This window comes from Phocoena phocoena, chromosome 3 (assembly GCF_963924675.1).
Source record: "Phocoena phocoena chromosome 3, mPhoPho1.1, whole genome shotgun sequence".
Lineage (NCBI taxonomy): Eukaryota > Metazoa > Chordata > Mammalia > Artiodactyla > Phocoenidae > Phocoena > Phocoena phocoena.
In genome coordinates, this window is record NC_089221.1 from 130,318,064 (window position 1) to 130,338,211 (window position 20,148).

Genomic DNA, 20,148 nt, shown 5'->3' on the forward strand with positions numbered 1-20,148 from the left:
AAACACCAAATACCTGGGGACAAGATACTATCCTTGAGGTCCCTCAACCCCCTGCCAAACTCAATCTCATCCACAACTGAAACCCAGTTATGTAATACCTTCCTCCCTGTTTGTCTGTAAGCTCCTGGAAGAAGGAATATGTCTGCCTTTCTCACTGATGAATTCCGAGTTCACCAGGCAAAGTGACTTGCATGTAACGGTGTTCTTTAAAAAGTCACTGAATGAATGAATGAGTGAGTGAAATGACTTCTCAGGAAATAAACAATGTTGGTACCCACTTATTACATACACTTAAAGGCAAATTCCCTGTGTCTATGCTAAAAGAAGCAGAGATCAGGGCTCGTGGGACTATGAATACAGCTAAGAATATGCAAATGAGTAGGTAGAGATGGGCCTCAGAGGGCATCTAGTCCACTTCCCATAAAAGGCAAGAATCTCCTCTACAACATCCCCAACAGAAGCCCATCCAGCTGGTTCCTGCTTGAATAATACCTAGCGATAGGGAATAGTGTATTAGGAACCGCCTACCCTGCTTGTTCTTGGTGTTTGCTCCTTCAGCCTGGACGACCCCCTGTCCCCACCCCTCCCCATGCCTTCCCACAGGACAGGTTCTACCAGCCAGCCAAATGAACATCAGACATGAACCAAGCATGTCTGTGTGCCTTCCACCGCACTGAGCTCATACCAGAAGCACTAAGAAGCATGCGGTTTTACTTTTGTCCTGGAAGCAACTTGGCTTTGTCTTCCAGCTCAGTTGGAACATGTAAATAAATTTTTAAAAGGATGCCAGAGAAAAATCTTGTGTGAAAAAAGTGATGCAAGCCCCATAAACTTCCACCCCAACTGCCAGAGCCTGGCGGTCAGAGGCTCGAGAGGCCCCTGGAGGCTGCAGGTTTCTGGGAAGGATCATGACGGTGCATCCACGCAGCCAGTAGTCCTATGAAGAGTGTGCCTTTGCGCTGGCTTGAAGAATCCCAAACAACCAGAGTTGAAGGGTCCCCAGGAGCTCGTCTCACCCAACCCCTCCTGCATTTTGTAAAAGAGGCACTTAAGACCCAGAGAAGGGACATAACCTGTTTGAAGTCACTCAGAAGTTGAACAGGAGAGCCGGGCTGGGATTTGGAGCAATTGTTCTGTTCTTTGTGGCTTCTTTTACCCCACTGCTGCCTCTCAGTTTCCTCTGTGTGTGTGTGTGTGTGTGTGTGTGTGTAAGAGAAAGAAACATATAGAAATAGGAGACAGAGAGGTTGAGAAGCACTCCCTCCCCACTCCCCCTGCCCCTCTCAGAGTCACCCCTCACTGATGGAGTCCATCCCAGTGTCCTCTTCTCCCTCCCACACAGCCTTCCCTCTCTCCCTCGGTTTCACCTCACTCTTCTGTAGCAGTGAGAACACACGGCTTACTTTAGGATCACCAGAGCTTACACTGCAGAGAGCCTCTGGAAGGGAAGAGGAAATGGATGGGTAGAAAATCAAGTCCCAGACCCCAAAGGATGCTCACTTCCTACGTGGTCCAAGCATCCCATCAGGCAAGGGCAAGGCTGAGTATATGTTACTCTTTGCAGTCACATCCCATGCTCTAGAATAATCCATTCTAGAGAACTGAGAGTTTCTGCATCCGTCCAAGAAAGGTGAGATTATATTCTCATTTTACGAGAGAGGAAAAGGAGGTCTAAGTTGCTGAAGAAAGTTTTCCAAGGTCATGTGGCTAAAACTGGAATTTGAACTCAAATCTCTCTAATTCCAAAGATTAGGTTTGTTGTCCATTGGGTCACACTGCCCAAATCAAAGAAACCTTGGTGACTCTCAGGCCTGGTATTATAACTGAGAAAGCTCAGAAATAAACTCCTTTTCTTCTGAAACTGCCTGGGTTTGAATTTTCACTCAGTCACCTACTAGCCGTGTGACCTTGGGCAAGTCATCTCACCTCTCTGTACCTCAGTTTCCTCATCTGTAGGTGGGAATATTAAGGCATACCTCACAAGATAAAGTGAGTTAATTTATATCAAGTTTTACAACACTGAGCGCAGCAGAAGCCTGGGGTCTCATCCCAACTCTGCCACTGACTCATTATCCTTTGCAAAAAAAAAATTCTATTTTTTTGAGGGTCTCAATTTGTTCCAGCTTTGTTCAAGGGTTTTCAAAAGGACTAAATGATCAAAAGGACCTTTCCAGATGTGCAACTTACAGTTCTGGTTTTCCTGCCTCTCTCTGTGGTCCAGAGGTACCAAAACAAAATTTTCGAAGCCACACTGGCTCCCTTCATTCTACGGGAGAAGCCACTCCATTCATCTCAATCACTGGGTGTTTGCATCCTTTGCTCTTGCCAGCCATGCACACCTTGGCTGATTTGGAAAGGCCCTTTCCATGCTCAGTCAGTGGGTTATTTCAGATATGCAAGCCAGCAGCTGCAATTGCTCTTCCAGAGCATGGAACCCCCTTGCCACTACCAGCTTAGAAGCAGGAGGTTGGGGTAATATGTAACTAGAAAGGTTCAGTCCTCACTTCCTTACTTGTCCCTTTTTTAAGACAGAAAAGCAAACAGACTCTAGAGTACTCTAGGTGAGTACTTATCATGTACCAGGCACTGTCCTAAGAATTTGATAACGATTAATGCAGTTAATCCCTATGAGATAGATGCTATAATGATTCTTATTTTGCAGTAAAGGATGCCAAGGCACAGAAAGGTTGAGTAGCTTGCCTGCAGTCACACAGCTAGGTGGTGGCAGAGCTGAGGTTTGAATCCAGGTAGATGTGTACACACATTTCCTCTGGTTCACCACCCTCTGTCACTCTGATTCAGAATCTCTGAGCACGTGTGCTTTCCAGTTAGAGTTCTTCCCTGCACTCTTCACCCAGCCAAAGCCTCCTCTTCTTTCAGCTTCCTTGCTTCCACTGGGAGCCTTCCCTGAGTTCCAGATTCAGGTTTGGTTCTACCTACTTTGCTCTATAGTTATGTGGGTAATATGGACCTTTCTCACTAAACCTTAAGTAACTTGAAAACAAGGACCAAACCTATCTTATTCTCTGCTGCATCCCTTTGTCCAGTATGTACTTGGCAATATTAGACCCTCACAGGTGAATGAGTGAATGAATGAATGAATAGCAAGAATATTCCTTTCCCCATTCCTAGTAGGTTTCAAATTTATCGTACGTTTGGACTTTCATTCATTCTTCACCAAGCATTCATTGGGTGCCTGCTCTATGGGAGCCCCTGAGAATGTTTAAGCTGGCATTTCATCAAAGGTGGGCTTGCTATAGTCTTTGCCTGAGCCTCACTGGACAGGAAGGTTTGCATCATGTGAAAGGAAGGTATTGCTGGTTTCACGTCTGCCAGGAACTCCAGCCATAAAAGCCCACCCCACCCCTACCCTCTGGCTCTTGTTCTGAAGTGGCCGTGGCCAGGTGTTACCCATGACTGCAGCCAATTAGAACAGAGTTAAGATGAAGGGAGGTTCTGAAAGACCAATCAACCCCGGGCCAGATACTACTCTTCTTTCTTCATGCATTGACAGCCCAATCTGGGGGCCCCTGACCTTCTGCCACAAAATGCCAGCATTTTATCCTAAACCCACAGACTGAGAGAATTTGGTTTGTGAGATCCCAACTACCTTTTTAAATAATCTGTCAGCAGTGGACTTGTGTTCGGGGGATAGGTCTGTTTGCGTGTTTGCTGATATCCAAGCGTACAGGTACCCGCCTCCCTGGTTTCAAATGTACTTGGGTAAGAGTTAACACTAGTGTTTTTTTCCCAAATCGAATGGTGTTTTGGCTGCTTTAAGCACAGCTGCAATGTCTTATTGACTTGGCAGGAACCAGATAAGCCTATGTTATGAGGGATTATATAGGATAAGGACGCATTCAAGTTTCGGTCGGTTAAAGTGGCTAGAATAGGAAAATCTGAAGACCTTATGCAGAGACATGGTTATTTGAGGACACAACAAAGTCCTCACCCCAGGAATATTCCATGAATTCGTGTACATCCATATTCATGCGCACGCACCTGTGTGATCACAGAATTGTAGATCAAAGCTGGAAAAGCCCTTAAGAGAGAAATCAACTGGCTCAGAAGTTTCCAAACTTTTTCGTTTAAAGCTCTAGTTTCAAATGGAATCTTGGGGAGAACCCCAGTATGTAAAACAGATAAAAAGCAGAGCTGCTTTGGTGGAAGAGGGAGGGTGGGAATCCAGAATCTCATCCTTCTGCCCTCCCACTAATTCAACTTGGTAGCCTCTGAAATGCCTACAGCCTGGGACAACAGTTTGAAAGATCATTGATCTAGCCAATGCCCTCATTTTGCAGATCAATAATCTAGTGCCTGGAGAAGGTGAGAACACTACCCTAGGGTAGACAGCTCATGAAGTTCAAAGACAGGACAGAACTTATGCGGTTGTCCCTAAAATTATTTTCCTGACACTACTTATGACCCAGTTCAGAATATACTACACACACAGAAACAGTCAATAACAAGACCTCTTTGGTCCACAAGATGAAAGCAGAGAGACTGACAGGTGACAGGATGGAAACTTACAAGAAAACCATGAAAAGGGTGAGTGAAGACATTTGTTGTATATGTTTCACCCCTTGGTGTGAATTAAGCAGTCAGCCTGCTCCAGGTACTGGGCTGTGGATACCGTGGGGACCGAGGTTCCTGCTCTCTAGGGTCACACGGTCTTCTAGGTCTAAAGGAGATGAGAAGCAAGGCTGCAGTCAGAGAGAAAGCTGGGAAAGACCCCAAGAGAGAGAAATAAAGAGCTTTGTGGTTCACATCCCAATGACCAGCACCCATTAAAGGAGCTGAAGACTAACACCTGAGTCTCCTAGAAACCTGCTAATTCCTTCTTAGTATAAAGATGCAGGACAGAAGATAAATGAATCAGACTGATGGGACTAACATTGAGGGGGCAGAATGTACAATGGCTAGAAAAGAAGCCCAGAGTCTCGTCACTTGCTATGACTATGGTCTCTGCCCCTCACTTTCTATGTGATGTGAGGCAGAAGCTACTCCATTCATTTAAGACTCAGTTTTCTAATTTGCAATGTGGGAATGATAAAAGTACCTGCTTCACAGGACTGTCACCGGGATTAAACGAGATCATACAAATAAAGCTCTCAGCACGGTGTCTACTACTACACAGTACAGGTCTGATACACGCTAGGCACGGTGGTTATTATTGTCACTATTATTTTAGCCAAAGTCTGCATCCCATGACTTCTGTCCATTGGTTGGTGCTGGCCTGCCTTCCAGAACCTTGGAGAACAAATCTTCTACCTCTTTCCCACGACAGCCCTTCTGGGATTCAAATACATCCTTCACTTCCCTTCTTAGTCTTCCATTATTTTCAGGTTGAACATCCCCACTTTTTTCAAGCATTTCTAATGGAACCAGACTTTTCAAACTGTACTTCCCTATAACTATCCTCTCTACGGAGCTGTCATCTAAGAATTTATCTGACAATGTGGGGAAACTTGCCACATTCAACTTGTGCCATTCAGAGTATAAAGTGCAAGTTCTTCAATTTGTTCTAATCTTACCTCTTCTAGATCTCAAGGGGAGGAGATGGAGGGAGCGCTCTCTCAGGCATCCCAGGTCTTGTTAAAAAACCTTCTCCTTGGCCCCTTAACGGTGTCCGCCCAAGCAGGACGGTGAGGGTTGAATAGCTTGTATGTGACCCCTGGAAAGAACCCCAGAGAAAAAGGAAATCTGGCTTTGAAGATAAAGCTTTTTATCCTTTGAAAGCCACGTTTCTATACACCTGCCTCCTGTTGGCTCAGGTGTCTTGCCTGACCCAGTGCCTGGTTTCAAAGCAGTTGTAACAACACCTAACCTCTTTTGACCCAGTGATAATGATGATGGTGAATGTGATGATAATAATAATAACATTCATAATCACTGATGATTATAATAACATTCATTAAGCACTTACTATGTGCCAGACACAGCTCTAAGTGCTTTATGTATTTTTTTTTAAATCTTGCTCCAGTTCTATGATGTAGGTGCTATTATATCCGCATTTTGAAGACCAGAGAGCTAAGACTCAGAGGGGTTAAATAACCAGTAAGCACACATAATCAGGTTCTTTTGTTTCCAGGCACACGTGATAATTAATAGTCATAATGATAACTCAGAGCTTCCTCGTGATCCTCAAAGCATTTTCTAAATCGTTACAGCAACATGAAAGCATGTCTAATGTAATTATACTGTTAAACATCTCTTTAGGATATTATAATTATTTGAAAAGGCTTTTCATTCTAATCCTTTGAAAATTATCACTGAGATATGAGAGATGGAATGACTATATTAACCAGTTTAATTAATTGAGCACTTTTTCCCCCAGTCATTCTATTTAAATGACTGGTCAGCATTGCATTGCCTTCTACGATGAGTACCTAGGGAATACAGATCCTAATCTCAGCTACCCCTCTAGCCAGCCTACAACTCGAGGCCACTAGTCTCCTCTCTGGACGACGACGGGTTTGACCTGATCGCCAGCATCTTTGCTTCAGGCGTCCGTAAACCTAAACTATGGCCCATGGGTCAAATCCAACTGCTACCTGATTTTGTTTGGCTCATGAGCTAAGAATGGTTTTACATTTTTTAATTATTAGAAAAATGAAAAGTGATACTTCATGACATGTGAAAATAATGTGAAATTCAAGTCTCAGTGGACACAGCCACGCTCATTCATTTTCTACTGTCTAGGACGGCTCTCGTGCCGTAATAGCAACACTGAATAGTTACGACAGAAACCACATGGCCCCCCAGCCTAAAAAATTCACAGTATGACCCTTTATCAAGAAAAATTTGCCGACTCCTGGTATAAACGTGGGGTAGGTGGGCACTAACAGACTTCGTATAAATCGGAGGCTTGAGAAACATCTAACCAATCTCTAACCACCATCATGGTGTCAAGGAGAGAAACCTACTGTGCTCTCCCACAGACGTTGCTTTAAGAAAGAAAGCTGTATCGGAAGGCCCCTCTTTGGCAGAGTGAGACACCTGTTCTAGGCTATTAACTGTCAGCCACACTGTCTGGGGCAATATGGAAATGCCATCCTAAAGCTAGCCTCCTACGTTCCTCCACTGGCAAAGCAGTGTAACACAGACAAAGAAGACAGATTTGATGGCTGGACCACAGCTGGATTCCTTGCTTGCTGGGTGACCTCAAGGGAGTTTCCAAAGGTCTCTGAACCACAGCTCCTCACACATAAAACTGGGACAGATACTCACTCATTTATGCAAATGAGCATCCGGTGCCTACTGTGCATATTCACCTCTCAGGGCTGTTTGGGGGATTAAATAGGATTATGTATATAAAGCGTTTAATAGAATGTCTGGCTCAGGATAAGAGCTTGGGAAATGTTTAATAAATCTAAGGGTGACTCTCGACTGATTATTTCATTTTTCAGTTTTAAATGACAACTTCGTAATTCTCAAAAGGCTGTATAGATGAAGTTATATAATGCATAAGAAGTGACAGCCTTGCCATTGTTGTCATTTCTGTTATCCAGAGGAGCAATGCTTCCGAAGCTGCATTTCAGTAGAGCATTTAACAGCGCCAGTGTTCTTCAATTCCAGGCCAAGAGACAACAAATTAAGCAGGGCTCCCTTAACAGACCCTATCAAAGAGTCAACCAATGCCATGACTTCTCTTCCCTGTTCTGCCACTGCCACTCCCTCCCACACTTTCCAGGGACTTAACAGATGAGTTTGACCCAACAACATATATCAAAATTATCTGAGGATCTATTTTTATTTTTTAACAGTACTAAAAAGAAAACATATTCACGTGGTAAAAAAGAAAAAAAGTATTCCCTCATTTTGTGACTTTTACCTAACAGCACAGATAGGAGCTTATTTTATCATTCTTTGTCCCTTCCTTCTCAGGGGAGCTAAGGAGTTCAGTTAGAGGTCCCATCAGTTTGATTAGATATAACTTGAGATTTGGTTCCAGCAACCTTGTAGTCAGACACTCTGATGATGGAGGTGAGTGGCATTTATGTTTGAATAAACTCTGCTATTTCCTATGGCCCCCATTGCATTGATGTGGGCAGTCAATACAAAATGCCCGGGAGCTTGTTACAGATTTTCAAGCGACAGAATTTGACTGCAGGAGGTTGCTTTCATTTTATTCTCTCAATAGTTATTTTATGAACAAGATGTTCTTTTTAAGATCTCTAAAAATTATGGGAAGTCTCTCAACGGTGCATTAGCTTTTAACCAGGGGTAGGATGGTTGTACTCTTAGGTAGTAGAACGCCTTTGAGTGCCTATTGGGTACGTGAACCTAATTCTGATTTCATCTGTACTAAAAGCTTGCTAGAAACTGTGCAATTCGGTAGACCCCTGTGAATGTCTGTAAACTGTAGCTATGGGAAAAGTTAATCACAAAATATATTTCCAACGTGAGCTTCTCTTTTCAAACAATATCATCCACTGGCATTTACTGCCTGGTGATCACACTTCCCCTTAGCTAATAAGCATTCTTGCTCGAGGAAAGTCTTTGGCTTTTATTCATTCACCCAACAAATATGTATTGAGCACCTGCTCTGTGCCAGGCATTGTTCTAGGTGCTAGGTTCTAGTATACATCCGTGAACAAGACAGAAAGGGTCCCTGCCCTCATGGAGCTGACATTCCAACCCAAGGAGAGAGGACAAGGGAATAAATGAGCAAACGAGATCACCTCAATTGGTGATAAACAGAACACTGAGAAGGAACTGACTGGACTGGGTGTTGGGGGTGATTTGACTGGGTTCTACTAGAAGCAGGTCTTAAGACAGCAATTCAAGTACAAGCAGCTTCTTTGGATGTGAATCCCAGAAACAACAGCAGGGAATCAGGGATGTGAAGTAGGGAAGGGACAGCAGGCATCTGATAAAAGTGCATAGCCAAGACAGTTACCCCTCGGGGCTATAGAGCTCCATCCTTTGGGGAAGCTCTAGACCTGGGTGTAGAGCATGCCTCGGGGTTACCCCACCCAGGGAAGAGGATTCTGGAGTATTTATCTACGAACTCCCCATCTGTCAATGGCTGAGAGCTGCTCTAGGTGAATGAAATCCCTGATACGTCTGGCTTACCCTGCATGCAGGTGAAGTAATAGGTATTTGTAGTTAGGATATAAAGTGGAGTATCAGTGTGTAAGGGCTGGGGGAGTGGAAATCAGCAGGGCATCAATAGCATCCACCACAGGGCAAGAATTGAATCTTACATAAGGGGTCAGGAAAGAGCTGTCTGAAGACAGTGCATTTTAGCTGAGATCCAAAAACACGGGCAGGAGTCAGCCAGGGAAAGCTCACTTCCAGGCAGAGAGAACAGCTAGTCAAAGGCTCGGGGCGGAACTGAGCTTTGTGTGTTTATAAAATAGAAATACTAAAGAACCGCAGAACTTTAGAGGCATGGGGCGGGTGGGATGTCTTTGAGTCATGAAGTCACTGATGACTAGATCTTTTAGGTAAGGAAACTGGATCAAGTCAGTGAGAAATGAAGAGACCCAGGCAGAGCTGGGGCCAGCGCTCCGGGCTCTCAGCTGCCAGTCCTTGGCTCTCCCCAACCTCAATCCACCAAACTGCTTCCCCTGCTCGTTCCCCCATTTCACCCCCAGGGGTCTGGCAGTTTCTCCAAGCGTTGGAGCTCAGACAGCAATGACTTTATGATACCTGCTCAAATTCCTGCAGTGGGCCGCCAATTATACCTTAAAAAGAAACCCAGGGGATCACAACGCTTTATGTGATCCAGCCCTGGGCTGCCGACTGCATTTCCCGCCCTCTCTCTCACTCAACTCACCGTGCTACAGTCACACCAGCCTTCTAACGTTTTCTGGAACATGCCAAACATCCTCCGACCTCTGAGCCAGAATGCTCTCCCCGAGATTTCCCCAGAGCTCACTCACACGGCTTCACTTCACTCAGGTCCCTGTGCTGACACCACCATCTCAGGGAGGCTCATGACTCCAGGGCCTGGCACTGCCCTTCCCCCCATCCTCTTTCCCCACTTCATCTTCCTTCAGAGGACTCAGAGTTACTGCAGAGTGTACTCTGCTGGACTGTGCTCTAGACACTGTGCTACATATTTACTTTTCTTTAACTGAAGTATAGTTGATGTGTAATACTCTATGTTATAGGTGTACAATACAGTAACTCACAACTTTTAAAGGTTCTACTCCATTTATAGGTCTTATAAAATATTTGCTCTGTTCCCCCGTGTTGTACAATACATCCTTGTAGCTTATTTTATACCTAACAGTTTGTTTGTTTATGGCCTATGTTTCCCACTAGAAAGTAAGCTTTGTAAGAGAAGGAAGTTGTTTCTCTCACTATTAGAAGAGTACACTGTAGGTTCTCAGATATGTTCCTTGAATGACAAGTGAGCAAGTGAGCGAAGACCTACAGAAGACCTTAGTTCTGGTCCCCTCTCTGCTACTAAATCATTGAATGACTCTGTGAAGATGGTTCTCCCACTCTGGTCTCAATTTCTTTATCTGACAAATAAACATATAATTTCTACCTTATAAAGCCATAAAGTGAAATGCGGCCGTAGATCTGGAAGTACTGTACACTATGGAATATATTATACAAATACAGGGTTTCCTTTCTAAATTGAAGGCTTCCTGAGTTTCAATGAACTTTACCAGATGGGAAGGAAACTTTTTCCCAATAAAAAATGCTTTGCGGATATGAAAACTGATCAGGACTCACTGGCTAGAGAAGGTCTCGGCTGCGGCACGGGAAAGAGCACAGGGGGAGGGATATCAGCATGCAGCCTCTTCCAGACACGCTGTTACACTGGGGAGCCCTCAGGCGCTTGCCCCCGACGGACTTCAGATTCCTCTCCTGTCACGAGGGTGGAGAGTGGTGACGGTAGAGGAAAACCTCCCCCTCTTTTGTTTTTTATTCTATTGCATATCTGTGTCGTCTCAGTAATCTCAGCCGCCATTTACTGATCACTCTGCACCATGCACTTGACGTGGATCGTCGCACTGCTTTTTCTCCCCCGCCTCCTAGCCTCCATTATTCGTAGGAGAAAACATCAGGGAACTTGGTCCCAGGTAGTAACTCACAGCTGTGAGCAGCAGAGCCCAACCTTCAACCCAGGCATGGCTGGCTCCTGAGCAAGGGCTCTTAACCACTGTGCTAACTCTGCACAAACTACATGATAACAGAATTCAGAAGGGAGGGAGACACAACTGTCTCTCCATTAAGTCGGTTTCACCTTAAGTAGGAACTGGGTGGCAAAGGCTGTGATTCTGTAACATGGTTAAATGGATGTATCCAGGCAACATATTCTGACTTCTTTCCCTTCCTCTCCACCCAGGGTTTCATGGACATTGACTTAAACAAATTCAAGGAGAGTGGAGCAAACGTAACAGGTTTCCAGTTGGTGAACTACACAGACACCATCCCGGCCAGGATCATGCAGCAGTGGAAAAACAGTGATGCTCGGGACCACACCCGGGTGGACTGGAAGAGACCTAAGGTAGGAGGATGGGAAGCAGGCAGCAAAGGACCAACCTGGTCCCTGTGCCGGCCCTAGATTCCTGGATAGTGTTAGCTTTCAGATAAGGACAGACTTCCTAAGAGGAACAAGTTAAAAAGTGTATCCATAAAGACTGAGGGTATGGACAATCCGGAATGACAGTGGTTTTAACAAGATAAATATTTTGATCTTCTTCCATATAAACAGAATTCAGAAGTCAGCAACCCAGGGCTTGTGTAATGGCTTCACAATCATCAAACACTGAGGCTTGTTCTATCTTCTTGTTCTGATATTCTCAGCATATGGCTGCTACCTTATAGCCCCAAATGGCTGCAGAGGCTCCAACAATTACCTCACTATTCTACCCAGCAGGAAGGGAAAAGGAAAATCAAAATCAAAACTGCTTCCTATAAGAACTCTTTCCAGAAGTCACACACAGATCTTCCCTTTACATGCTATTGGCCACATCTTAGAAACTCATCCCAGCTACCTACAGGGGAAGCTGGAAAATGATGTCTCTACTCTGGGCAGGACCACCACGTTGCACAGCTCCAGGGGGATGCATTTATTTCTTCATGGATTGAGCCTCCTAGATTTGTGCAGGGAGCTGGCCCTTTTTCTAATCAGCCACGTACCTAGCTAAAAATCAAAGAAATTTAACTAAGCAATAACCAGCACATCTCCTTCTCAGAGAGCCTACTACCAATTATCATGCAGACTACCTGTCTCTCACTTCCCAGCAAGGCAGCTTTAAATCCTGCAGCCAAAATCTATATTGTTTGCTATTTGATAATGGCTTAGAATAAGGATAGGGGATAATTTTTCTTTCCCACATCAAATCCATCAGTTTGGCAATGGCTGTGTGAAACACTGTGCTGAGAAGGATTCTGAGGCTAAGTTTGTTTATCCAGGGCAAACTCTGGATCCTTGGCAACTTTCTCTTGCCACTTGTCAATTTCCTTTTGCTAATGGCAGGCCACTTAAGCGAGATGCTTCTCATCCCACTTTTGCTCAAACTGAGTTAGCAATTCAGAAATAAAAACTTATTTCAATATGAGCTTAAGCAATAAAAATCACAAACGTGCTTTAAAGCAATGAGCAAACCACACAGCAGTTAATTCATTAATATGCGAAAAGCCCACCCAATTTCCAAAAGATTGGAGCTGATTATAAAAATAACAAAATATAAGGTATACACTTATAAAATAGCAAGAGAATCAAAGTTAAGACCTGGAAAAATACATATACATTCATTCTACAACTCTACTGTGAACTTAGAATGCGCCAGAGAACATGCTAGACATTGAGGACAAATTAATGAGGACAGACATGAGTTCCAGCGCCAGGAAATGTTGTTCTGGATTGTTATCCTGCTTTTGTTTCAACATTTTCACCTGCTTTTAGGCGAGAGGGGGATAAAATTGAGGGTTAGCATGAAGCACAAGGGGAAAGTTTGCAGAATGTAAACCTGCCACTTGAGTGAACCACATGTGGAAATAATTTAGAGTTGACCCTTCTTGGATTATTCTTTTACTGTCACCAGGGATGGTGGAGTAAACTGTTCCTCTTGGCCCCCAACTGATGACTATAACACAGAGAACACCAAGTGGTTTTCCATGGACTGTATCAGACAGATACAGATGTGTTGTATTTAGTCTATGCATTCTTTTTCCAGTTGAACCAACATTTTCAAATGGCAAGATTGAACACAAAATCCTAAAGTTCTCTTCTAACATCACAACCTGCAGTAATACTGAACTCACAATCCAGAAGGGCAATATTGGCTAGAGAGGTGGAGCAGCAGCCCCCATCTAAGAGGCAGGCACTTCCCAGCTCACGGCTGCTCCCCTCCCCCGCCCCCCCACTCCCCATCCCTGGCCGACTGCAGACATCCTCACCACCGGGAAGCTCGTTCCCAGATACAGCTCCCACCTGCCTCCCTGTCAGCTCGCTCTGACACCTAACTGTCTCTGTTCCTCCCACTAGTACACCTCTGCGCTCACCTACGATGGGGTGAAGGTGATGGCTGAGGCTTTCCAGAGCCTGCGGAGGCAGAGAATCGATATCTCTCGCCGGGGGAATGCTGGGGACTGCCTGGCTAACCCAGCTGTGCCCTGGGGCCAGGGCATCGACATCCAGAGAGCTCTGCAGCAGGTGAGGCTGGCAATGGCTGCCCCATCTTACGGGAGCCTCACAGGGGATTTCAGCATCCGTTTCAGGTGGGACGGAGCTATTTAAAAGAAAAGGGAGAGCACGCCTGAAGTTTGGACTGCCACTGCATTGTGTCTGTGGCTCTTGGCGTACATGGAAGGTCATGCAGAAATTTGAAAAACGAAACAAAAAAACGCAATAGTATGGAATAGTCATTCCTGATAGCACAAAAGCTCTATTTGCTGCTTAGTGTTTATGTTAAAAAGGGGAAGCCAGTGATTCTGTATTTGACAAGGGGACGTGAGATATACAAGGATGAAACTGAACCATTTTAGCAGTCTCTTGGAGACTCCCCCTCCTGCCCTGATTTTCTGGATTTCTTCATTACCTTTGCTTTCTGTGCACATGTCATGCTGGGACGCTGAAAATGTTTCTCAGGACTTCTGATTCTATTTTCTTGCTTCTCAGCATTGCAATCATCAATTTTGTTCGCGCTTAACAACAGGTAAAGAACGGGGATAGAAAATGGTCAGGCCCCTCCAATCAGCTGGCTATGCAGAGGATTCTGAGGCTGAATCCAGACTCAACAGGGGGGGAGTATAAATACTCAATTAATGATACGTCTGCTGTGGAAGCAGGATGAGACAGACGCACACGTGAGCCATGTATTTCACATTCCTGGTTTAGAAGTTTCTGGGGATTTGCCCAGTTTTAGCACTCTCTGCACTCCTAGAAGTCTCTAGAAGTTTCTAGAAGCACCTCAAGCCCAGGCTGTGGTCCTCCAACTCCTGACGGATAGCACCATAGGATGCCTCTCATGCCTCCTGAGAGAGGCTGTGTTTCCAAAGGGGACCGGGCAAAGAGGGCAGTGCTCACTGCAAAGGAATGTCCAAGTATCAGACACAGTGGCAAGCCAGCAACAGCAAGATATGTTGGTACAAATGCCTCTCAGCACCTGCCCTCCCCATCCAAGAGCTGCCTAGAGAAGGCCAGCTCTACTTTCAAGACTCCATTCAACAGAAGATGAATTTGGACACCCAGGGAAGGAGAGATGCGTTTCTGAATGAGGCAGAAATGTAGAGCAAAATGTACAACTATTCCCATTTGTTTTCCTCTAACCATTTTCACAACCTGGAGAAAGAGACAAGACAGGAATATCACAGGCTGTTCTTCAGCTTGGATGAACTGCCTGCACATGGAATATGGATTATACTTCTGTCCTTTGGAATGAAGTGAAGCAGCTGCCCTGTGACCACACGCGAATGGGTCCACCCGCAGCCCTTTCTGCCCTCCCCGTCTCTGCGCAGGGTGGCCCCGAATCGCTAGGCAGCAAAAGCAGACACCCACCAGCTTCAGGATGATTGCCAAAGGTGCCGTGCCCGCCTTCTGGCTTATTTAAAATGCTCTTCCAGACCCCACAGTCGAGACAGATTCTGTTTGCAATGTGAAGCTAGTTTCAGAAGGTCCCACGGACTTGCCCTCAGCCTCACAACCCTTCTAGCTCCCTTGCCTCTCCCATCTTAAGGGCATCCCTGGAAGGATATCCTGATGCCATCGTGACAGTGATGAAGCCTGGAGACGACGTGGGTGGCAGGAAGGGCACTGAATCAGGAGAGCTGGGGTCCAGGTCCCGCTGGGCCCTTGAGTCTCTGGGTGACCTTGAAATACTCATTCGTATCTCCTACACCCTTCCCTTTCCTCATCCACAACGAGGCAGTTAGAGAGACAATTCTGGGGTCTCAACTGGCTTAAGAACTCTAAGGATCTAATTTATTTTTTCTTATGCTCTAACCCCTGTCTTTCTGGTTGTAACATGCTCAGGCTTCTGCTTCTGCCTTCAGTGGGGTTGAGAGGAGGCAGTTGCCTTAGTCAAAAAAATAATAATCTCTATACTGTCTTGAGTCAAGACATGTGTGTGCCAGTCGGCTGCTCCTGAGAGCCTACTACGTGCTCTGGCCTGGGGCCAAGCTCTGGGGACAACAAGTCAAGACCTGCCCTCAAGAAACTCCCTTCAGTCTCTGTTGGGTGTGGACGTAGGGCAGGGAGAACTAGCCACAAAACAAACACAAAAATAAAACCAACATTCTGATCTAAAAATCAGCTGTTCAAACTGATTACTCTCAAATCTTTGTTAATCACCTAGAATCACAAAACATGTATTGCTGAAAGAGACCTGAAAAATTACGACTCCCATTTTCCCTTACATTATAGATGAAGCAGCTGACCTAGAGTAGGCAGTGACTCAGCCGGGGTCACACAGCAGCTTAGCAGCACAGGCTGGACCAGACACCCATCCAGGGTTCTTCTTCCTGTCCCACAACTGTCCTGTGGCCCCAGGGGCCTTTGCTTGTACGCACTGAGCTCCAGGGCCTTACACACACAGTCATGGCCACTGTCCAACCATCTCACCCTCAAGACCCATCTCTTGAAGAAGCCATGCCCCTAGGAAGCAGCAGTGTGCACCTACAGTAGACTGGGTAAATCCCAATGACATTTGGTCCTTGGAACCCAAGGATGGGGGCTCGAGTCTCTTCTGCCCTGCCCACTGGCCTTCAGGTCACACATGGGGAGGGACCTGTGGGTCAGCTTGTGGTAGAGGTGGGATGTCTGTGAGTTAGGCCAAGAGGAATTAGCACATTATCCTAAAAATAATGGTAATACCAGCTATGATACATCCAGGGCTTACTATGTACAAGGTTCTGAACGTATTTTACATGTTTGATCTCACTGAATCCTCAATATAACCCTCTGAGGTAGCTGGTTTTATTAACTGCGCTTTATAAATGCAGAAACTGAGCTACACAGATTTTTTTTAATTTCCCAAAATTATACAGTTAGTGACAAAAGTGGGACTCCAACCCACATCTCCTTGCTACCTCACCCTGTCTCCATAATTGCTCTGCTCTGAAGCCTCAAAGGCCCAGCCCAGCAGGTGAGACACAAGCCATGGCCCAGCCAGCACATGGCCCTGGGTAATATCTACATGCCCCCGCTCCCCCACACCCCACTATAGTTTCCCGGGTGGCAGAGTGAAGACAACCAGCCTGCCTGCTCCCTGCCTGACATCCAAGGAGCCATTCAGAATATTAATGAGCCCACACCCTGGAATTCCTCAGCGCTCCAGGAAGGAAGAGGCATGAGGGCGCCCATAAGTTGCCTTCTGGCTGGCAGAAAAGATCCAGCTCCCCAAGTCAGGCTGTTAGCATTTGGGGGGTCATAGGCCCTTTGAGGATATGATGGGAAACAAAGCTTTGTACTCTTTCTTATTCCCAGAAAATGCACACACATATATTTTTGCATGACCAGGGGTCAGGTGGACCACAGACACTCTGAGAAGCCCAGCTAAGGACCTCAGGCAAAGAATCGCTGCCCTAAATAAGGATCAGCCCTCTCGCCTTTGTGTTTACAATCTGTCAGTCAATGACCACGCACATTGGAAGTGAAGGTTTACGTGGCACATTGCTAGATGAGGTTGGGGCGAGCTGGGCAACAGGGGTGTAAGACACAGTCCATACTTTCAGGACTCAAGACCCAGTTTCTTGAGTAGAAGGAAAGACAAGCTCCTTAGAAATAGTAGCCACAAAGGTATAGACTGAGGGCTAAATAACACAGCCAGGCTCTTGGTGCTATGGACTGTCAGAAAAGAATGCCATGACTGAAGAATTTGGACATTACCAGGCTTCCCGTAGGAACGAAACTGGGGCTTTAAATACGGTGACCATATAATTTATCATCCAAACTTAAGAGTGAATGGGAGAGCTATTACCAATTATCCCAGAACAAGACATGTAAACTGAAACGATCCCAAGCTAACTGGGATGGATGGTCATTCATGCCTTAAAGGAAGGGTGAATTTGAACAAAGCGTGATTTGGGTTTTGGAGGGTCTGGGTGAGGATGTAAATGATACCCAGCAGAAGGCTAGAGTGAGGGTACAAGTGAGGACTTGTGGGCATCGTGCTTGGCTGTTAGCGCATAGGAAGAGAAGAGCTGGGTTCACACCATGACCCCACCAGGCACTATCTGGGGGATCCTGGATTAATTGCTCCACTTTTCTGGCATTAATTTCCTCATCTCTTAAATGGACATCATCCTCTTAGCACTGCCTCCCTCACTGGCTTGTCACAAGGCTCAAAAATATTTTTTTTTTAAAAAAAGGGATAATGTAAAAGCTTCTTTGAACCTCAGGGCAACTGCATGAGATAGAGCAGGATTATTCTTCCCATTGTTCAGGTGGGCAAGTGGAAGCTCAGAAGGGTCCTGAGACTTGACTTGGCTAGTTTAACCAGAATGTGGTCTACTGGGATCCAGCCCGCAGGCTCTGACTTCCCACAGCCAGTGAGCATTCAGGAGGAGAGACCAAGAGAACAGATCCACCTCACGGCAGCCACAAAAAGGCTGTAGAAGCCTCGGGCCCAGAGCATCTCCGCTGCCCACCCCCCGCCCCGGGGACAGGGTTGGAGGAGTCATCAGGGTTGGTGGCTCAAGTAGTAGAAACACTAACCAGCAATCAGCGGGCACCAAGCAGGAAAGAAAATGTATGCTTCAGCATCTCATGGGTGGCAGACTCTGAGCTGGCACCCAATACCACTTACAGGAAATCCAAGGTGAATTCTCCATCTTTCACGGGGGGAGTCAGCAGGTGCCAGGACAGTGATGGGAGGTCCAGGAGGCAGGAGCTAAGGGGAAACTCCAGGTTTCCCTCAGTCTGATCCCTGTCACCCCAGCATGGGGGTAGGGGGTGGGAGTGGGGAATGAGGGCTCAGGGGCTCAGTCCTGATCCTGATGGATAGGATGGCAGTTTCCAGATGTGCCCATAGCATATATTTCTGAGAAGCTTATTCCTCTATGAGTCCAGACTACCCTCATAAATGGTTTGAGGCTAGTCCATTCTCTTGACCTCTCCTTGCTCTGCCATCATGGAACGGTAATTCTGGCACGTCTTCTTTCCCACTCTAATTTATCTCAGGATGTGTAAATCTTGGCTTCTCCAACTAGACAGTCAGAGCCTTCAGCTGCCCCAGGCCTCTCCTGATGTACTGTGAATCCTGAACCCAAGTGCCGCAGCTCTGAGTCTCAGTAATCCTATCTGGAACATCAGCAAAATAACCTCTGCTTTTGCTACTCACTGGGTTTCTGGGAACATCGAATAAGCAGCATCTTGTGAAAACACTGTGGCAACACAAGGGGCCCTCGGGTCACAAAACTTTCCTGCTGCTGATTTTTTTGGAAACTGAGAAAGACATGTAAAAATGACAGTGAAAAGACCCTCGTTTCTGCTGAAAGAATCCCCTGCCGTGAGACCACAGCTTATCAGACCCAAGGCTTCCATGTTAAATCTTCTTCTTTGCCACACTGCGCACCCACTGTACACGGCACAGTAGTAGTAGGCATCGTTACCTTCAACGTCATCATCACCATCACTTAGATAACAGACACTATTCACTGAACATTTATGTCCCAGACAATATACTAAGCACTTCGGTTCTCTGAGGAGGAAACCAACAACAGATAGGCACAGTGACTTGTACATGGCCACACAGTTAGAATTAACAGACTGCAGCCTGGGGAAGGCCCAACTGGAATAGAGGATAGCAGTAGTAGGCCTGGAGAACACATGCTCTATACACCTCTGTGTCACCCCTCAGAGCCTAGGACAGTAGCACTGTCCTCTGTTTGAGAGGCTGCTTGGTATATTAAGGGAAGAAGCCAGAATATGTCAGAAGCTCTGGATTTCAGGCCCGCCCTGGACACTTGTAAGTCCTAAGTCTTGAGCAAATCACTTTATCTTCCAGAGTTTAGGTTTCTCTCATGAAAGTGAAGATCCTAATCTCTCTCTAACTGACAGATATCAGGGGGCTGCTATGAATGGAGATGAAGTAATATGTGTGAAAATGCTTCATAAACACTTGTAAAATGCTGGTAGTATTAATAACACAATTTGTAATAATAAACATAATAGCTGGCCTTTGTTGAATACTCACCATGGGGCAAGCATTGATCAAAAAATATCTCATTTAATCTGTAAACCACCTTAAGACATAATTAAACCTAATGGGTCTCATAACACAAATGAGGAAACTGAGTCATAGAGACATTATGCAATTTGCTATATGAATATGACATAATGATAATTAGTATGACACTTGATACCAGCACCAAAAATAGATGCCCATTTGAGTCATTAATGACACTTCTTTCTGTTTCTGCAAACCATCTGCACATCTATCCCAGTCTGTTTTTCCAAATGAGTCACATAAGTTGGTACACAGCAATGAATGGGAAGCTAAAGACGGGCAAGAGACGGCCAAGGTGAGAAGGTGAAGCTTCTGATGGATTTGAATTGCTCTCTTCTTATTCTTTGTAGCAGGATTGGTACTTTGCTTCCTCCTTGAAAAGAAAAACCAGCCTAGACTTTTCCAGAGCAAGAATTTCTCCAGATTTCATCTCAGAGAGTGAAGAGCTTGTTATATAATTTGTTCAGTGCTGTGGGCCTGTTGTAACCTCCCCACTGAGACTTCAAAC

The 20,148-nt window shown here is 45.6% G+C and overlaps 1 protein-coding gene across 4 annotated transcripts in view; it reads left to right on the forward strand.

Moving 5' to 3' along the window:
• The window catches only part of GRIA1 (glutamate ionotropic receptor AMPA type subunit 1), a 304,809-nt gene that overhangs the window by 177,621 nt on the left and 107,040 nt on the right, over positions 1–20,148 (forward strand). For 3 of the 4 annotated variants that reach the window (XM_065873661.1, XM_065873662.1, XM_065873664.1), the window contains 2 exons: positions 11,312–11,473; positions 13,460–13,627. In XM_065873661.1, coding sequence (XP_065729733.1) covers positions 11,312–11,473; positions 13,460–13,627 — 330 coding nt within the window. The remainder of the gene's footprint in view (positions 1–11,311; positions 11,474–13,459; positions 13,628–20,148) is intronic. The other variant, XM_065873663.1, reaches the window with a different exon arrangement.